Source organism: Ambystoma mexicanum, chromosome 7q (assembly GCF_040938575.1).
Source record: "Ambystoma mexicanum isolate Mex_15411 chromosome 7q, UKY_AmexF1_1, whole genome shotgun sequence".
Lineage (NCBI taxonomy): Eukaryota > Metazoa > Chordata > Amphibia > Caudata > Ambystomatidae > Ambystoma > Ambystoma mexicanum.
Window position 1 is genome coordinate 915,204,663 of NC_090941.1, and position 21,354 is coordinate 915,226,016.

General features: G+C 48.6%; 1 protein-coding gene across 1 annotated transcript in view; it reads right to left on the reverse strand.

Annotated features, from left to right (window-relative positions):
- PCF11 (PCF11 cleavage and polyadenylation factor subunit) overlaps positions 1-21,354 on the reverse strand; it is a 498,315-nt gene that overhangs the window by 309,466 nt on the left and 167,495 nt on the right. The window contains exon 8 of the mRNA XM_069639870.1: positions 1,644-3,892. Coding sequence (XP_069495971.1) covers positions 1,644-3,892 — 2,249 coding nt within the window. The remainder of the gene's footprint in view (positions 1-1,643; positions 3,893-21,354) is intronic.

The window sequence follows — 21,354 nt, forward strand, 5'->3', positions numbered from 1 at the left end:
GTTCCTCAGTTGGGAGCCTTTTCTGTCAACGGAGGACAGAGGTTCCCATGCAACGCTAGCCAGAATGACGTACCAGTGTAAACAAAAAACAGCTCATTAAGCTAGGGAGTAAGGTTAAAAAATTTCTTCACTCCGAAAAAAGGAAATCAGTCCAGGATCCCACAAAACATCTCTCCAGATGGGCTGTGAGAAAAGCTTAAGCGCAACATGCTCATCTTGGAAACAAGACTACACAAGAATGTGATACCCGGTCCTGCAGTTAGAGGCCATAACCCATTATCGAGCGCTATACAAGAACCCAATTTACTTATTTCTTTTAGATATGATGGGTTCCCACTGAAGTGTACTAGAAATGTGTCAAAACTAAATATTTGATCAAAGGAAAGGATACTATGACCTGCACACTCCTGTTCTTTTAACACTTTTTTGCTCTGGAAAATTCTCTGGTCCATTCAAACTGTGCAAATAATATCCACATATGGAGGAAGAGGTTGTGATCATTAATAGAATGTGTCACGACAAGCACAGATTTATGGATTAAAACGTATCAACTAAAAAAAAAAGGTACATTCTGAGATATTCTCCCTTCTCTTCGCAGTTCCCTCCTCTCTCCCCTCTCAAATCCATCTACCACTCTGCCATCCGCTCCCTATGCCTTCTCTCACCCCTTGACTCCATTTCCTCCTCCCTCACCTCTCTAGGTTGGCTCTTTTCACTCCCAGCTTAAGTTCCTCTGTCTCGTTTTCAAATCCCTCTATGGTCTTGCTACCCCCTACCTCTCCTCCCTTCTTTCCTTCTACACCACTTCGCGTCCTATCCGCTCTGCTAATCTTTTCCTACTCTCTCCTCCTCCTCCACCCTGCGCCACCTCCCGCTACTGCTCCTTCCAACTCCTTTCTCCCTTCCACTGGAACCGCCTCCCCCTTCACATCTGCTCTTTTCCCTCCTACCCTTCCTTTCCTTTCGCTCCTCTAAAATCTTGCCTCTTCCACTCACCTCCCTAACACCCCACGTTACTTTCCTCCTCTCTTCCCTTTTACCCTCACCTTACTCCTCTTCCTTACCCTCTCCATCCCTCCTACCTCCTTCCTCCTGCTCTATTCTAGTCTCACCTTTTCCTCTCTTCTTCCCTCACATTCCTGCATTCCCTCTTTCCCACGTTCTTACCTCCTCCAACACCTATTACTCCCTTGCACACCTCTCCCTTCCCACACCCTCCTCACTGCTGCAATATTGTAAGTTGTTCTTTATACTGCTTTCAGGTTGTGGTTCAATTGTCATCTTATGCTTGCTGTATGTTTATTTGTTCTCATGTAAAGCACTTTGGAGTAAAGGGCTATATAAATTCAATAAAATACAAAATATTGGTTAAGTAATGTTCCCTGAAATAAATGGATTTGAATATTTCGCTACAATATGGGAAAACATCTGTGTCAAGCTAGCGGCACAGAGATACTGTAAAAACTTCAGAGAAAAAATGTTAATGTGAACGTTGCAATCCAATCCAAAGACATCCAAGACAAACATCCTGTATTCACATATGTTGAACAAGTAGAAGTGCAAACTCATTAACTGGAAAGAGCCAATGAGGTTTTACCATGAAACATGAAAAACACACAAAGTACAAATCTAAGAACCCTTACCGGCTGAGGTGGAAGGTTTCCCATCGGCACAGAGGTTGGCACACCAAAGGGAAGACTCTGGAGACTCTTCTCAAAAAAATGTGGCGGTGGTGGGCGATTGAGTAGATTTGGAAAAGTCTGGGTTACTGAAGTAGGTGGAGGTCCACTGAAGTTTGGTGGTTGCTGCAAGTCAAACCTTTGAAAGGGACCACTGAATACACTGGGAGGTTCACTATATGGCCCTGGTTGCCCATAAAGAGGTGCATTGAGTCTTGGTGCAGAATTGCTTTCAAACCGGGGTCCTTGAAGCCCAAATCTATTTGGTGGCTGCTGAGGGACTGGTGTATCAAATCTTGGCTGCGACTGCTGAATCATTGGCCCATCAAATCGTGGAGGTGTTTGCTGACCCAGAGGCCTTTCAAATCTTTGTGAAGGCTGTCCGTGTAATCCATCAAACCTGGGCTGCAAAGGTGGTGCATCAAACCGTGGGCCAGTGTGGCCAGGAGGGCCATCAAATCTTGGAGGAGCAACATGTGTGCCATCAAATCGCAGAGGTTGATGCATTTCGAATCTTGGACCACCTGGCCCATCTAACCTCGGAACACCCATAGGTTGACCTGGGGGCCTTTCAAACCTCATTGCACCTGGAGGTCCTTCAAAACGCATTCCAGCAATTGGCTGTCCTGGTAATCCATCAAACCTTGGTGGTTGCCCTGGAGGTCCTTCAAACCGAGGTGGCCCTACTACCTGAGCTGGTGCCCCTTCAAATCTAGGAGGGCCTACTGAAAGACACGGTGGCCTTTCAAACCTCTGTGGCCCACCAGGCTGTCCTGGTACCTCGAACCTTGGAGCCACAGGCTGCCCTGTTGATCCTTCAAACCTTGGCGGTCCAACCGAAGGCCCAGGTACACCTTCAAACCTTGGTGGACCCACAGGCTGTCCTGGAGCACCCTGAAACCTTGGGGGGCCCATTGTTGACTGCCCTGGTGCACCACCAAATCTCGGTTGACCCATTTGGTGTACTGGCGGTCCATCATATCTGGGTGGACCGACCGACTGCCCTGAGGGTCCTTCAAACCTCTGTGGCCCCACTGACTGACCCGGAGGGCCGTCAAACCTATGAGGCCCCACTGGCTGGCCAGGAGGGCCGTCAAACCTATGAGGCCCCACTGGCTGGCCCGGAGGGCCGTCAAACCGCTGCGGCCCCACTGGCTGCCCCGGTGGGCCATCAAACCTCTGCGGCCCCAATGGCTGCCCCGGAGGGCCATCAAACCTCTGCGGCCCAACTGGCTGCCCCGGAGGGCCATCAAACCTCTGCGGCCCAACTGGCTGCCCCGGAGGACCATCAAACCTCTGCGGCCCAACTGGCTGCCCCGGAGGGCCGTCAAACCTCTGGGGCCCAACAGGCTGCCCCGGTGGGCCGTCAAACCTCTGCGGCCCCACAGGCTGTCCCGGTGGGCCGTCAAACCTCTGCGGGCCCACAGGCTGCCCCAGTGGGCCATCAAACCTCTGCGGGCCCACAGGCTGCCCTGGTGGGCCATCAAACCTCTGCGGACCCACAGGCTGCCCCGGTGGGCCATCAAACCTCTGCATGCCTACTGGCTGCCCCGGTGGGCCATCAAACCTCTGCGGGCCCACTGGCTGCCCCGGTGGGCCATCAAACCTCTGCGGGCCCACATGATGACCAGGAGCTCCATCATACATCTGGTTTCCCAATGAATGGGAAGTAAGACCCTGAGATGGCAGGCCTTCAAACCTCTGCGGGAGAATGGCTTGGGTGGTTCCTTCAAACCTATGTGGTCCAGGTGTCTTACTTGGCAATCCCAAAAGTGTACTTGTTGCTCCATCAAATCGCTGGGATTGGCCGGATAATAGGTCCAATCTCTGCGGGCCTATCGGATGTAAAAGTGTTTTATCAAATCTCTGGGTTAGCAAAGACTTTCTAGACAGATCTCGTTTTTTGGCCTCGGGCTCTAACAAGTCACCATCAAAACGTACAGAAATTTGGGCAAGGGGGTCATCACTGTCAGAACTACCATCTGAAAGCAAATCAAAGTCAGTATTTGCCAATCCTTCTCTTGCAGCTGGATGCAACGGAGATCCAGCTATGTGATGCAGGACATCAGGCAGTTCATCCAAGGTTTCACCCACATCTTTACTCCCAAATATTGATCCTGGACTCCCAACAAATGCTGCTTTTTCAGATTTTTCAAATCGCTGTCTTTTGGGGGGTAGCTTTTCAAATGACAATTTTGGTTCTTCTCTTGCATCTAAATCAAACAAAACAAAAGAGGAAAAATTACTTTCATGAAGACTATAGTAATTAGCCTCAGCTATCCGTCACCCTTCACCTGCCCCAAATCTACACACCAGTTTGGAAATTACAGACAAAGACAAGGGAACAAACAATCTACAACATGAAAATAAGGAAACTACCTGCAAGCACCTGCCTCCTCAAACCTAGCCTTGTCCCTATGATCCAACAACCTGTCCCACTAATTTTGATTCCCCCAATATCCACTGTTAGGGAGATTTTTCATTTTGTACTACCCTCTGCTGAGGGTGATGTAATCATTTAAGCTACTAGTAGATTACCCAAAAGGAAGGACCAGGCTCTCCAATGTTAAGCATTGCAGAGCAATCAGGCTTAACTTTAAGATGGTGGAAAGTTGGCAGGGTGGTACAATTAGTCCCAACAGACATCACACATTGGTATAGTGAATAAATGATACACTTTATTAAAAGGCCTCATACAACTATTCTTGATGGGAAAAAGTACTTAAGTTAGAACAAATTGAGCAGAGTGTAGATTAAAAAAAAAACCAGTAATTGGCCAACTCAATCCTTAACCTAAACTATAGGCCCCACACATATAAGCTTTCAGATGCAAGTTAATAAAGAGACACCCAGATAAGATTACACACAGCAATGATCAGCATGTTCAGGATCCAAAGGCATCAAACATCGCTTAGTACGGGCTTCCAATTACATGACGGATTATTCTGACCGTATATATATACACATATAACATAGTATAGCACTTAAGGGAAAATAATGTCCACCAGAGCCAGGAGCGCTACCAAAGTCCAGGATATATTTTAGATAGACTGTGCGTCCCTAGGTCCAGAAGGGCCCATTACACTCCAAGGAGGGAAACAGTAGCGACACAGTGTACATCCTAGGAAGCAGTGCAATGTTTAAAAGTCCTCAGTAAACCGGGGGAAGCCTCTAAAGATCCATGGCTTGGCAAGGTATCTTTTATTTAGTATTGTGTGCTATTACAGGATAGTAGTCATTTTTCTTAGTGTCATATGGCCATAAATAATTATTTTTAGAACTGATTGTCCAAGTGAGATTCTTGACTTTTCAGTGTGTGGTTTGACGACACCTTACAGGCGCACCACTCACCTTGCTAGCCTAAACTGGTTTGGCTACAGCTCCCAGAGTTGTCCCCGTCACTAAACTAGGTTGGAATTCTGTACATCTGTCCACCAGGCCAGAGGATAGAAAATCTGTCCCAACACCTCCCCCTCTCTCTCCCATCTCCCCACCCAATTTTTTTCCCCACATCTCCCTCTTCCCACATATCCCTCAACCTCCCACCTAATCGGAATCGCTAAGTGCAGCAATGGCCGACCTGGCCAACACACCGATCTCAACAGTCACCCAGCCCCCCTCCCTACTCTCACCCACACACCTCTGGCTACGCGAACACCACGAAAGGGCTATGGTCTCAGGCCCTCCTACCCCCCACTCATCTCCCCTGCTCCATCCTAGATCCCAATCATTACCCCTCTCTACTCCACCCAATTCTCCCCACCCAACCCAGCTCTATTCCCCTCTCCCCCAAAACCCCCAAACGCCCTCTGAACACTGCATCCTTTCCACGGCCACATGCCCACTCCTCACCCCATCCTAACATCTCACCCAGCGTGACCACACACCGACCCATGCTTCTACCTTTAAGACACTATGCAATCTTCTCCCTCCTGACCTCCCCGCTCCAAAAACTCCCCTACCACACCCCTCTCTGGAATAAAGTCATCATTAACAGATCTAGCCAATTCCCTCAACTCACACCCAGCATTTTCACTCCTATGAACTCAGATCACTGGCCCTCATCCCCCTCACTCCAACGGAACGTACCCCTCAGAGACCGGCCCCAACCCCAAATGGTACACAATCTACCTCAAATCTATCAAAACTCAAGCAACGACTCAAGCGGACTTGGAGAACCAACCCCACTTCTCAAAACAAATCTTCTCTTGCAAGACGGGCCTATTAGGAAAGCCAAAAAAACCTAAGGGAACTGAATCTTAAACTCCCACAAACCAAGCAAGGAACTGCATAGAATCATCACAAAGTTCAAGAAGCCAGGTTGCACAACCCCCCCCTCCCGCCCCCTTTACTCACAATCTCAATGTGATGCCCTGTCTGAACACTTTCACAACATCGCTATTGACGGACAACTCGCCATCCTTTTCGAAAATAGCACTGATGCCCACTACCCCTCAAAGATTCTAACAACCTTCTTGCCCCAGCCCCAACAGGCTTCAGACCCATCCGAGGTCCTGAGTCCTCCCTTGGGTCAGTTAGTGATGACAAAAGAACAGCAGATGTCTTTCTCCACCCATCTGTCGCCTTCAATACCACTGACCAACACCATACTCAGACAGGATACACACCTCAGGATTCGAGGACTACGATCGAACCTAGATCTCCTACTAAGTCTCAAAACGCTCACAAATCATGCTCCCCTTTTCTCATCCACCTCTCGCCCAGTGCCGAAAGGGGTTCTGCAGGGAGATTCCCCGTCTCATCTCAATATCTACCTTAGCCCCCGCCCTGCACTAATCTGATCTCATAACCCTATCTGTTATAACTACAGACACCCATATCGTCAAGATCCCTAAATCGTCCCCCCGACCCCCTCAAAACGGAAATCCTAGTAAACAAAACCACACTCCTTCCCCAACCAATCCCATGGCCGTACTCCCTAGGTTCACCCCCTTGCGCCCCCTCGCCTCCTGGCCACACACTCCTTATGACTCCACCCAGCAGAATCTGCGCTCACAGCACCAGCCCGCGGTCTCATTGAAACACCAGCAAGTCATGTTTGCAGTGGATGCCGGATCTTGTCACAGCGGCCCGCCTAACGCACAATCACTGACAACCTCTCACTCACAAACCCACAGGCGGATGCCGGCCATCGTCACAACGGCCTGCGTTGCCAACTCAACCCCCCCAGACCACTCGCTTCACATGATCACACATCGGCCCTGGGCCTACTTCACTCTGACTGGAGTGCTCAGGCTAGCTTGTAAGTTACCAATGAAAAGATTCAGGACAGTCGAACGGGTAACGTCCTTACACCCGCCTCGCTGCACAACAACTTGAGGACCCATACTGGTCAGTACCTGTCTTGTCAAATATCTAAAAGAGCTCAGACTGTTCGATAAGATGGATAGCTGAGGGTAAGAAGTGAGGTGCACCTAGTTGGATTTTTTCGGAGTAGGAAGTGTGACGCACTTCGATTAATTGATAAAGGAAGAGGTGAGGTGGTAATGCGCTTTATACTCAAAACAGTAAGGCACAATGATGAGATTGTTGATGCTTTCATTGAAACAGAAAGCCAGGCTGGCTGTTTCTGTTTCAATTAAAGCATCAACAATCTCATCATTGTGCCTTACTGTTTTGAGTATAAAGCGCATTACCACCTCACCTCTTCCTTTATCAGTTTGCAGTACCAGCCAGGGTGGACTAGCTGGCGTAGGCGGTTCGGCTGCTTGCACTACAATTTGTATTACGATACCTCAGTGTAATCAGTGATCACTAGCGCACAGACCCTTGTTTGCGAACCCACAGTGTTTTTCTCTGACACTTTGATGAATTGTTGGGGGTAGGAAATGTGGTGCACTTGATGGATTCTAGGCAGTTAAGAGTGGTGTAGCATTATCTCGCTAGCCCGCCCATTTACGCAGATTTTTTATGATCGTCAGCAACCAGAAGATCAGAGAGAGAACTGGCCCAATGCACCTGAAGACCTTTGAGGAGAGACAGTCAATTGCACCAAGATGTAATATTAGGATTGCCCCTTCTGTGCTTAAAAATCTGTCAGGATAGCTTGCCAGCGCTCCGGGGCCTCGGAACTGGACAGGAGTGTTCCTTAATATTAATCCGCTTATACACTTACAATACCTATAAGGTCAGCCTTGGGTTTGTACCTAGATATGCGGGTAGCCTGGCATTGCTACGAGAAGAAAGCACATGCCGGTTACACGTAGAGAATTTTACGTCTTATGTTTAACCCGCCCATGACTCAAAGATATATGTAGGTAACCCTCCATTGCACTTATAACTACTTAGCTTAGCCACTGTAGCGCACAGTAACCACTGTGCACTACACTGTAATCCTATGCAGGTATCCTTGATATTGCACATAGGAGACTCCGATTGGTTAGCATTTGTAGTACTTAGAAGATATGTAGTAAGACTATAGAGGTAACTTGTCTACTGCACTTGGAGAACCGCATTATACTAGTTTCTATGGTAGCCGGTAAATCCCTATCTCGAAGATGTTCTAGGACAGCCAGACTATTGCACTGGTAGAGTGGCGGGTAGCCTCTCCACAGAGGCTAAAAAAAAAAAAAGTCTACAAAAAGGTAGATTACTTTCTCCTCCACAGAATACCGGATGGCACAGCGACAAAGATAAGCTCCATCTGAGCTTAAGATATCTATCAATGCACCACTTCAGTGGATACCTGCGGCAGGCACGTCTATCCATCCAAGCACTTTACAATGCAGCTATGACTGACAAATTTGGTGTAGCTGATCACAATCTTTTTGCACTGAAACACAAGACTTGCCTCAACACCTCTGTCATTAAAATACAGCAACAACCTACGACAAAATTCAGTCTAGCTGGGTACATATTGAGTCTCCTGCACGACTGCTCTTCGTGACCTCAACAACGTCTACGTGCCTGACCCCGCAATTTGCTTACTAGGGCGTAGCCAGCCCTCCTAAAGTCCTAACATTGGCCAAATACACACGCATCTTAAGCCTCCTCTGAGAACTTTTGCATACCTGGACTTTGGCACCCAAGGGCGTTCCTACCACAAAGCGCTTTGAGGCCATTCAAATGGGAAAAGGCACTATATAAATGACTACTGCAATACTATATCATATATTGGACAACAGAAAGATGAGAATAAAATCCGAATTTCATGAATTCACAATACTTCAAGCAATACATCCTGCATTGAAGATAAAATCTATTGCACACACAAAGAAAACGTTTTTTATTTTGAAGCGACAAAGTGCTAAAACAAGTCACTAAAGCTCAAGTGCTAGATACAATATATTGCTTTTGCCGGGGTGCCATCCGGAGGACGGCGCACAGTCACAACTGCAGCCACACTACTAGTATTAAAAAGCAAAGTGATGCCAATACTGCTATAGTTCAAATATCCATCGCTAAACCAAGGTGCCAGCTATACTCTAAAATCCCACCGCTCCAATGGTAAGCACAATAGTTTTGACAAACAGAGGCAATGCAGTAGTCTTCCTCGGGGCCAGTTACCGGCTACAAGTAACAACAAAATTAATTACAAACCCATCATCATGCCATGTGGCAAACAATAATAAATACTTATGAGAGCTACCTGTAGTAAGTCAGATAAATCAATCACAACCCGTATGTCTGCTTACACTCGGTCTTCATTTCTGAAAAGGCAAAAAGGTGCAGAAGGTAATTCATTCCTTCTCCAAGTATAAAAACCCCATTTCACCAAGTTACACTACAACAGAGGGTCAACAGGCCCAATAAATTATAGGTTACTCACCGTACTGACTAACATACTCCTAGTCCATAGTCCCCCTTCCTCCATACTGTATGGGCGCCGCTCACTAGGGGCGGGAGACCGAACCTTTTTCACCAGAAAAATCAACTTCCCTTTAAATTTAGATGCACGCGGGGCGCAGTCCTGGGAGCACGCGCTCCCTGACTCCGCCCACCGGCACCACTCAGTCCACTTTGCTACGTCAACAATATTACCATTGCCTGATGACACTAGTTATATTGGGGCGGTGGGACATATGGAGGAAAGGGGACTATGCACTAGGAGTATGTTAATCACTACGGTGAGTACCTTATAATTACTCCTACGTCCTGTCCCCTTTCCTCCATACAGTATGGGCGATTACAACTGAATGTAGCCCCAGGGTGGAAGGGTGCCCCTACTAGGAAAACCAGTTCCTTAACACTGCCTGACCAAATGCCGCGTCCACCTGGAGCTGGCATCCAAGCAGTAGTGTGAAAAGTAGACCAACTTACAGGGGTAACCCTTAAGTATATGGGTACTCATCACGCTCACACCAGATTAAAGTTCACCCATCTATCAAATTAAGGCCAAGAGTCTTTATCTTGCAAGGATAACACATTTAATCTGTACAGAAATGAAGATGGGGGACAAAGAAGAATGGCTCCCGCCCGGCATTCTGTCCCTCTTCCATGGCCGGCTCCTGCAGACTGGTGCCAAGGAGGCGCCTTATATACTGTTCAACTTGGTTACTGGCATGGCTCATCCAAAACCATCCTTACCTTACAAGGGATGCAGCAGTCTTCCTTCTTGCATCGCCGGGTTTCCATTTAGAACAAACTACTGCTAGCTAAGCAAGAATACATTGTAGCTTCATTTTCTTAATTTTGAGATATATATATATATATATATATATCTCAAAAAGCACAACAGAGGAAAGAAAACCGCACTCCACCATGAGGTACTGCAGGGCCAAAAATGACAAACTCGAATCAAGGTAAAGACACGAGTTTTAATGATGGTAAAAAAAAAGGGCAAAAAAAAAAGCAAAGCACACACAGCAAACAAAGCAGCACGCCAAGGATGGGTCCTGAACGACGCGTTTTGCGCAATATATATATATACATATATATATATATATATATATATATATATATATATATAAAAATAAACACCTTTTTGCCATACTCTCCACACTTCACTCAATATACTCTTATTTGATCTGGTCTAGTAATTCCCCTTAAAACCTGTTTTTTTCCATAGAACCCTGTCGTGCATCGAGTCTTAAGCATGCATGGGCTTTTGATGGACAGGAAACAGCTGCTGAGTTACCTTGTGCTCTCTGTCAGACAATGCCTGTACTCTATTTTTAACAAAGGCTGCATTCCTTTTGGCACAGCGCATTCTGCTCTATACTAAACAATTTAACATGTTTACAAATTCATTCAGCTAACAGTTATTTACACCTTATATTTAAATACTAACCATCTTCATTTAGTGCCTGGCCATGCCTGTGTGTATATTTGCATAAAGAAAGCTTTCTCAGTGCTCTAGTGCTTGGAGAATTCTTGCCTAATTGTAAAGCGCTTGGGGGCGGGGGTGCAAGAAGACGCTAGCCCCTCCCCAACAAGTTCGTGCAGAAGGCTGAACGCGTAGCCCATGTAGCCGCCTTGCTGATAACCTGAAACAGGCCTTGCCTCTGGAAAGCAACAGCCATGGCTTTAGCTCTGATAGCTCGGGCATGCATATTTTCTGGCAGAGGCTTGTGCTGCCCCTCGTAGGTCTCCTTGATGGCCGTAACCATCTTGCTTTGGAAGCCCGATAGCCACGCTTTGACCCACCAAATGTGACAAGGAGCATCTGATTTGCAGAAGCTCTTGGTTCTGTCTAGATAGAATTTTAAGATCACGTCGGACGTCTAGACAGTGCAAAACCTTCTGAGCGTCTTTAGGATCCACGAAGAAAGTAGGTAACACCATCCCCTCATTCAGCTGAAAAGAGGAGACCACCTTAGGTAAGAATGTTGAATTCTAAGCACCTCTACTTGTGAAACGTAGTATAAGGCTCTGAAGCCACCAGTGCCTGGATTTTACCGACCCTGTGTGCCGATGTAAGGACTACCAGTAGAGCCGTCTTAATGGTGACTAGCTTGATCTCTGCGAACGCCATAGGTTCAAATGGTTTATGTGCGAGCGCGCCCAAGACCATATTGAGGTCCCACACCAGGTGTGGTTTCTTGATAGGCAGGTAGAGCCTGGTGAGGCCCGACAGGTGTCTAACCACCAGATACTTCCTCCTCAGAGTTCCGGTAGGCTTAGATTGCCGCCAGATAGCTCCGACATGTGTCCACATGCACACCAGAGTGTGCGAGGTGTGCAGAGAAGGATAGGACGTTGTCCAAGGTGCAGGTCAATGGACCAACCTGCTTTGCCTCGGCCCAGTGATAAAACCTAGTCCACTTGCTTTCGTACTGGCTCCTGGTAGCATCGCTCCTAGCACCCTGTACAATGTCTAGGTTAGCTTGTGACAGACGTAGATTCCTTAGTGCAACCTGTTCAGGGGAACCACGCTGCGAGGGCCAACCTCTGGGGGGTGGGGTGAAGGACTGCCTACCTGCGAGAGTAGGTGATCCGGGGTCAGCAGTGGGTGCACCGGCGGCTGATCCGACAGGCTGAGCAACTCTGAACCATGGTCCCGCGGGCTACCACAGCACTGTTCGGATGAGAGAGAGGTTTCTGGACTCCCTAATCTTGCAAATTACCCTGTGCACCAGGGGAGTGGGAGGGAAGGCATACGCATTCTTGTTCCATTGGATCTGCATCGCATAGATCAGAGAGCCGGCAAATAGATCCACCCGAGATGGCACCTTCTGTCAAATGTCCCCTGAAGGACCTGCTCAACTGCCATTTGTAGTTGTCTGCACACAGCCTGCTGAGCCTGTCCGCCTCCAGGTTGCACTCCCCCGGGAGGTGGATTGCTGTGAAGTGCACGTTTTCCAGAGCCCACTCCCAAATGCTGACCTCTAGGGTGCATAGGGGAGACCACCTGGTGCCACCCTGCTGGTTGGTGGTGGAGCTGTCTGTTTGAATAAGGATCGTTTTGCCACTTATTATTGGAAGGAAGGCTTTGAGAGCGAGCCAGATGGCCATCAACTCGAGCCAGTTGATGTGGGCCTCCTGCTCCCGACGAGACCAAACTCCAAGGACACAGTCTGTGGTGAAGTTAACCTGCGGTGCTGGTTGCTGGAAGGGCCTGCCTATCCGAAAGTTGTAGTCTGTGCTCCAACAGACTAGGACCTGGTGGAGCTGAGGTGGAATGCTGACTGGCTCCGCCCGAGACACCTTCTCCTGACTCTAGGAGGCTGCGAAGTGCAACTTCAGCCTCATTTTGAGCCTCGTATACGGCACTGCTAGGAGACATGCCGCTATGATACCCAAGAAGTGTTGGCACCACCATGCCAAGGTCACTGCTCTGCAGAGGAAATGCCCTGTGGCCTTCTTGATGGCTGTGATCTTGCCCTCCGAGGGAAAAATTCTCTGAGCTCGTATCCTAGATGAAGCCCAGAAACGTTAGATACTGCATAGGCTTCAGCTGTGACTTAAGTGATGGAAAATCCCAACTCGTGTAGACTATTCTTGAGGGCACAGGTAGTATGGTGCACTGCCTCCGGAGACCTTGCCCTGACCAGCCAGTCGTTTCCATCTAGGTATGGATAGACGTGGTGGCTTTGGGCCCCGAGGAGGGCTGCCACTGAGTTCATAAGTCTCTGGAAGCCGTACTGAGGCCAAAGGGTAGAACAGTGTATTGGGAATTGAAACCCATGATCCTGAACCTGAGGAAGGATCAGTGGGGTTGCCAAATCGGGACGTTAAAGTACGCATCCTTCAGATGCGGTGAGCACATTCAGTAGCTCATGCACGTCGTCTCTGCAATAAGCGCTGGGGTAACCACATGGAACTTTTGAGGGAAAGGTTCAGGGTGGATAGATCCAACACAACTCCGGCACGCTTGGTTCTTCTTGTGTATGGTGAAAATCTGTGAATGGAACTTCCTCCACTGCCTGGCTCTCTACGAGCAAGCAAATTTCCATCAGAATTATTGTCCAAATCTGTGGGGGGGTGGGAGGGAGAGGAGAAGGAAGTAGAGGTAGGCAGAAGCCCGTGGACACTACTGATGGGATCGATGGGTCCGCGAACCTTGCGTGCCAGCGTTAAGAGTGAAGGGCAAGCCTGCCCCCCACCGGAGACTGGTGGATCCGGATGAGCGTGTCATGCCTTTTTTCCGTCTGAGGGAAACTGAAAAAAGCCCTTACGCTCCGCCTTGTGCTGCTTGCAGCGTTGCTGGCTCGGAAACTGGTCCGGCTGCCTGGACCATCTCCTGGAATCCCCGGAACCCTCCTAAGGACCGACCCTTGTCGGAAGGCTGATGCGTCTGGCTGTAGGCCTTAGGGGTGGACTTCGTGAGGATGAATAAGGATTTTGCAGTCTGGGAACTACTGCTCTTATGAAGTTCCTCGTCAGTAGTGGAATGGAACAGATCCCCACCCTCGCATGGGAGGTCCAATATGCGCTCCTGGACGTCCGGGTTGAACTTTGTAGCCCATAGCCAGGCCATTCTTCTCATGTCCGTAGCAATGCAGGTGGCACGACCTGAGGTGCCAATGTGAACCACAGTGGACTCCATTGTGTCCTGCGCTACAATCTTGGCTTCTGCCAGCCGTGCCTTGAAGTGCGCCTGACTCTGGACTAGAAGTTCCGGAAGGAAGTCCGCCATCTCCCGCCAAAGCCTTTGGTTGACAGCAGCAAGCATACTGTCCGCATTCGACTGCCAAAGATGAAGCGAAGAGTTGGAACAGATTTTCTTTCTGTATGCTTCCAGGATCTTCTCTTTACCCAAGAGTGCTGAGGCAGCAGAGTACGACTGTGGCTTGGAGTAGATGGAGGCTGCAGCGATGACTGAAGAGTATAGCAGAGGATGTGCCGACAGCAAGAGTGGATCCCCCTCCAACTGCCTCGACTTGGTGCTGAGGGGCCTGTTGGTAGGCTGCGCCGAATGAGGTTTAAGCCATTCTTTTTTGGACAATGCCACCATGTCCTTTTGTATTGGAATCCCTGTTCTAGCTGTGGGGCGTAGAGCGAGGACCTCCGTCAAGATCCCCGCCTTCGGTTGTTCGACCTCTGGCTGTGGAAGCCCCAGACATTCAGCTAGGCCCATGAGCCGTTCATGAAATGTCTTTGCCGACAAAGGTGTGTCGGGGTCCTCCTCCTCATCGGTGTCCACCAATGTGTCCTGTTGGTCAGGTGCAACTGGAAGAATGCTGGGAGACGGGGGCTGCTGCAGCGGCTGATGGGGAACTGCCAGGACAACGAAGTGGGAAATGGCAAGGGAAGCTGGGGCTTCGGAGGAGCCGGAAGCGCTGGAACCAAGGATGGAGGAGACGTGGGTACTAGCGGCAAGACCGGAGGGAGCATGTCCCTGATCACATCCTTGAGGATAATGCCATCTGTGAAGACCTCATAAGAGTCAGGAATTTTTTTAAAAACCTGTCTTCGCAGGCCGGTGGAGCGCTTGGAGGCACGGGCATGGACGGAGGGCCCTCGGGGTGCCAAGACCTGGGAACAATCTGCCTTGTCATATGTGTGGTGCATCTGCCCTGTGACGCTGAAGGGTATGCCTTAAGCCACGTGCCCGGCAAAGACCAGTCCCACCTGGAAAAGTATTCCTTTATCTGTTCCCTCAAGGGGGATGTTGTCGGGCGAGCCGCCATTTTGTCTGCCCGGCGGCCATTTTGTCGGGCTGCGTACCACGTGCCCGAGACGTGGTGCTTGCCGTGCTGAGCTCCCCCCGCTTACTGGACTCTTGGCAGTGGAGGTTGAGGCATACCCTGCACCTCAGGATGGGGCCTGGAAGGCAGAATGCCCTTGGCTGTGTCACTGGTAGTGCTGCGAACAGGCGCCCCTTCAGACATCTGTCCGGTACTAGTGCATAGCCCCTTGGGCGGAAACCCAATAGTAGAAACTTGTGATCCCTCAACAACATCACTGGTAGGATCTTGTGAACCTAGGCCTGGAGGCCGGTAGCTGAAGCAGCCTCGGTACCTGCAATGGTGCTAGGACCTGAAAGGCCCCTCCCGTTTAAGTGCTTCCTGCGGAAGGAGTCGCCCTTCCGGGGTGCAGATGCCACCAGTGCCCCTACCTTGGGCCTGGACTTGTGTCTGACGAAAGTCCTTTGGAGGTGACCTTCCGAAGAGCTACCTCCACCACGCTGGCCTGTTCTTCAGAGCGCATGTTGTGTGCTTGTCACTCTGTACAACCTTCCCAGCCATGGTCGGGGCTGAAGCAACAGAGGCAAATAGCGTGGGGTTAGACATCGGTAAGAGCCCCTCGCAAACTGGACACATGCTTTAGACTGTGGACATCTACATGCGCCGGGGAGGAGCGTGGCGACAGAGGACAGGTATCTGAATAAAGACAAGAAAAAAAGACGACAAAATGACTTCTCCGTGGAAGAGCATGTGGAAATACTAGGCCGAAGGCCTAACCCAGGAGTGCTGGTGGAAGCAGTCCGTTCCGGTTGACGCAGAAAAGAGGACTGGGTAGTGGCGCCGGTGGATGAGTCAGGGGAGTGCATGCTCCCAGGGCCGCACCGCTGCACAAATCTAAATTAAAAGGGGGGTGGGTGGGGGGTTGATTTTGCTGGTGAAAATCGAGGGATGCCCATACAGTATGGATGAAAGGGGACGGGACATAGGAGTACAACACTGAAAATCAATCCAAGGGAAAATGTTGGGCACAACCCCACAAATAAGGGGTGCATCATGCACTTTTACTCCATAAAAATGGGCAAATGCTCTAAAAAAAAAAAAAAAACAAAAAAAAAATACAAAAAAAAAAAACACAAATAGGGAGTAAAAATACTCCCAACTAAAAATAGGAAAATTAAATGTAGAATCTTGCACCCCGCTTTCACACTCAAAGCTCTATGGATATGTTTGGACAAGTAGTGCACGTTTCACCATGGGAAGAAACAATTACTGCCTGATCAGAAAAAGTAAACATTTATCTTTTAAATGTGTATGAAATGCAAAGAAATGACTATTACAAAAACATATCAGTTTTCAGTTAATACAGATTTTTGCTTGCGTATAAAATACTCTCATTGGGAATTGGACTTATCCTAAAACATCATTTTACTGTCAACTTTAAAAAATAATGAGTAAAATACCCCCACTTCCAAATCTTATCTGGAGCACTGATCGTACATATTGTGTATGGCATCCGGTACACCTCTAGCAAAGTATGCAAAGAATGAGCCTGACCTGGCGAGATTTCTTTACCAGAACCTAAAACAAACAACTTACAAGAAGGGTAGCCTCAGATAAGCGAACCCGCATGAACTCTCCATGGTAAGGCATGCAGACCCAAAGACCAAGCAAACACACACGTCTGGAGCAAAGTCTCCCACAGCTTACAGGTGAGCAGCATGCTCCTACCATCAACTTCACTGTTGCGGGCTCACGACCTGGAAGCCCACCCAAAGCGGGCTTTGCGTAACAAAAATAGAACAGAGACTCATCACATCTCATTAGTTCATTCCATGTTCCTAAAGGCAGACATCTTATACGTGCCTAAGGCACAGTAAAACATACTCCAAAGTAAAGGTGCTCATATAGCTAAAAGTACTGTAGCTGTCGTACAGAACCCAAATGGCAGCATCTACAGTCAATGTGAGCCAGAAGCAAAATGGAAGATATAATGAGGGTTATGTAACATACCCAGCCAATATATTGGGAGAAAAAAAACAGCCAACATGCAAGGTGTGCCCACAGTGCAATTGAGGTCCCCATGCAAAAGAAAAAACATTCCAAAATCAAGTAGAATAAAAGAGGGACCCGTCACAGCTGCATCCAAAAGGTCCAATGCGGTCACAGGAATAATTCAATCCATGTCAGTACAATGTGTATTCTGAACCAATGAAACAAAAATCACAAAAGAACCGCCCAGTCCAACTGGTCATGGAGACCATCAATATGCGATTGTAGCCGATATATGTCCACAGCTGTTCAAATCGAGCCAGCAGCGCTTCGACAGATCCACTGACCCTGTATTTCACAACTTTTTCGACCACCACCCACTGAAAATCTGTGTGGTTGAGCTCACATAAATTGGCCACAAATGGATCCTCCGAAAGGCGTCGAGACTAGTTGGTCTTACTAGTGGAATAGAAGGACACAAAGAAAATGTTATCCTAGGAAGGACAGGGGAAAGACGAATGCTTGTTTGCGCTTACATACCAGACAACTGATTTTCACAGGACAGGGTGGGGCGGGTGAGGGGGTATTGAGAGGAGGGGGAGCGGGTGTTAAGGGCATTAGAGTTTGGATTTCCCACCGTTAGTTCTGATGCGGCGACTAGGAGCTGCAGGTGCAACGATTTTATCGGTCGGGCACAGGAGCAGAGTGCAACACTTGGTGATGGAGAAATGCAGAAAGCACCAATGCAAACCTTTTCTGTACACTTCACAGGACGGGAAAGGCAACGCTCACTGCACAGACAGTTCATATCGCAGTAAAAGGCCTTCCAGAAAAGGATTCTTTGAAGCTGAATTTCGTCAGGAAGGCAAGTTACACCACAAGCTGGCGAACACTGAAGTTCGGGCTGCAAACACAGAATGGCAATGGTTCTAGCAAGTTACCCCACTGGAGAGCTTGTCAGTCCACCGGGTGGTACAGGGGCACTTCCAAAGGCTCAGGACGGCTGTATCCTCGAGGACATGTCGAGACTAGTTGTTCCCACTAGTCCAGCGGTTAAAGCACCACGAGGACCTTAGCAGATGAGGTAGTCCAACAGGGTTGCTCTGGGACAGACGCAGGAAAGGATGATGGGAGTCTTCTTCGAATCTTAAGTCGGCTCTTCTTCTACACAGATCTAAAGAAATCGCTGCAGAAGTCTCCAAACTCCAGCATGAAAGCAAGTCCAAGCCCACCTATGGTAAGGATCTGCACCATTCAAATAGCCAATCAGGGACAACTATTGGTTTCACTCATGCCACACACCTAGACCCACTGGCATCACGGATGTGGAGTGGGACCAGACGGTCACACCTACTTCCTGGGTACGACACACCCACCATGAGACCCAAGAAGGCAGTTTGCCTAAAGGGGGAAGGCTGGAGAAATGGAGTTACAGTTAAGAAACTACTCCCAACTCCAGCATTGGATCTTTCATGGATTCACATGCTGTGAATAGACTTTGTAGCATTAGAAATGGTTGGAGGTGCATATCAGGCTAACAGGACTGAAGCCTTCAGTAATAAGACAAAGCATATACCTTTAAAAGGTAGAAACAAACAGGAGCAGACAGAACCCCGGAAGCTGCAGGGGCTTACCTTACTGGAACAGAGGTTGGAGGACTGCCCGTCCCATTTGTACATCTTGGGCATGTTGATGTAGACAGTAGTGCCTGGTAAACGTGTGGGGCACTGCCCACGTTGCTACCTGTCAAATGTGTCTGATTGGTATTCCCGCCCATAGAGCTGCAGAGGCTGCTGTGGACCTTGGGGAATGAGCTCTGGGAGCAGATTGTAGTGGTCTGTTGGCTTTTACGTGGCAGATAGTAGCCACCACCCAGCGCGAGATGCCTTGCTTCGAAATCGGCCTCCTTTTACTGGAAGGGCCAAAAGCCACAAAGAGCTGATTGGAGGATCTGAACGATTTTGTGCGGTCCAGGTAGTACTTTAAAGCTCTCTTAACATCCAGAGAATGTAGAGCCTTTTCGGCCACAGTAGAAGCATTAGGAAAAAAGGTTAGTAGAGTGATTGTAGTATTTATGAAAATCCGATGAAATCTTTGGAATGAAATGTGGATTCGTAGAGAGAAGAACCTGGTCCCTCATGAAGCGCAGATACTGTGAATCAATGACCAGAGCCTGCAGTTCTGATACTCATCTGGAGGAGGTAATAGCCACCAGAAAGATTACTTTCCAAGTGAGAAATTTGATGTCAGCTGTTGACTTGTTGGATTGGGGGCTGGGGGGGGGGGGGCCCACTTTGCGAAGATCTTTGCCACGGGGGAGCTGTTCAGTTGCCACTCGTGCGTCTGTGAGGAGTCCCTGCTGAGGGTATCCGCCTGTTTGTTCTGAATCCCTGGCAGGTGGAAAGCCAGGATCTGAATCTTGTGCTGAATGGCCCTGTGCCAGATGGTTTGAGCTTCCTAGGATAGGATCTGTGAGTGTCCCTCCTTGCTTGCGCAGGTAGAACATGGCGGTTGTGTCAGTGAGAACCCTCACCACCAAGCGCTTGAGGGGGAGAAAGGATTTTAGAGGCCAGTGTACCGCCCTCAACTCAAGGACGCTGATATGTAGAGAGATCTCCGTGGGTAACCACAGGCCTTTGACTTGGAACTGGTCCAGATGAGCACCCCATCCGATTTGTGAGGCATTGGTCATGATAGTGTAAAGGAAATCCGATTCTACCAGGGGCATGGCCAGTTTGATGTTGAAGGGGTGAGTCCAGCACTGGAGGGCGTCTGCCAGGGGTCGGGAGATGCCTACTCTGTCCCATCAGGAGCCTTGGATCTGGGACCATCCGGATGTGAGAAATTCTTGTGCTGGGCACATATCAAGGCAACAGTTTGGAATGAGAGGGATGCAAGACGACATGGTGCCTAAGAGAGATATAAGAGCGGACCGTTGGTGTAAAAGAGCCTGCTAAGGCCAAGAGCTTCTCTATCCTCTCTTACGAGGGTTTCACTGGATTGTTGGTTGTCCAGAATTGTGCTACCAGGAAGACCACATTCTTTGAGACAGTCAGACAGGATTTGCTGTAGTTGATGGCGAAGCCTAGACGTTGTAGAAGAAGCATTGTGCTGTTGAGAGACTCAGTCTGTTGGTAAGTTGTTCCCCAGACCAACCAGTCATCCAAGTATGTGTAAACGTGGTGGCCATTTGTCCGTTGGACAGCTGCTATGGGAACAAGACACTTTGTGAAAGTTCTGGGAGCTGATTTTAGGCCAGAGGGGAGAACCCGAAACTGTAAATGGCTGTTGGCCACTGTGAAGCTGAGAAATTTGCAGTGCTTTGGGTGAATCAGTATGTGAAAGTAAGCGTCCGAGATCTAGAGACGCCAAAAACTCTTCGGGCTGCGCTGCTCTTATAACATCTTGCAACATTTGCATCCTGAAATGTTCTTGTTTAGCACCCTTAAGTCTAGAATAGGGCACCACTTTCCGTTTGGTTTCTTAACCACTAAAAACCTGGAATAGGTGCCCTTTCCTCTTGATGCGGGGGGCTGGAGGGGACCCTCTCGATGGCCCCCCCCCTTTTTTTTTTAACATGAGACAAACCTCTCGATGTAAGATGTGAAGGGGAGATTGTTAGGGAGAATTCTCAAGAATGTGGAATTCCTCCTACCTTAGAGCCCTCCAGCTCTTTTGTTGAACTTTGGGACTTTGAACTTTTCAATTCAATGCGTTTTTTGTGTTGGTTCCTTTTGGTTAAGCAGTCTAACCAACTCCATAGGCATCTTTTACAATTGTATCCCACAACACCTTCAATGCAGTGACAAAGGGAAGTCTTCTAGGCTTCCCAAGGTTTAATTACCTTCTCTGGGATCAACTACGGTTTCCCAGGGCAGTAAAGTGAAATTGACTTTACTTAGTCCTGTAAAATTCGTGACCCAGCACACCCTATCTTACAATACAGTGCTGGAGGGGTTACTTATTATCCCCTAGGTCTAGTTACTCATGTAACAAGTCAAATGTTACCCCTTTTCCCCTCGGAATGGCTGGTGGCAGTGGTTTTACAATGAACTACCATGATTTTCCCAGACAGCAAACTGTTTGCAGCTCCTTACTATCTGAAAGTATTTGCCCAGTTTAAGACTAATTGTGATTAGTTTAAGAGTTTATTTGAA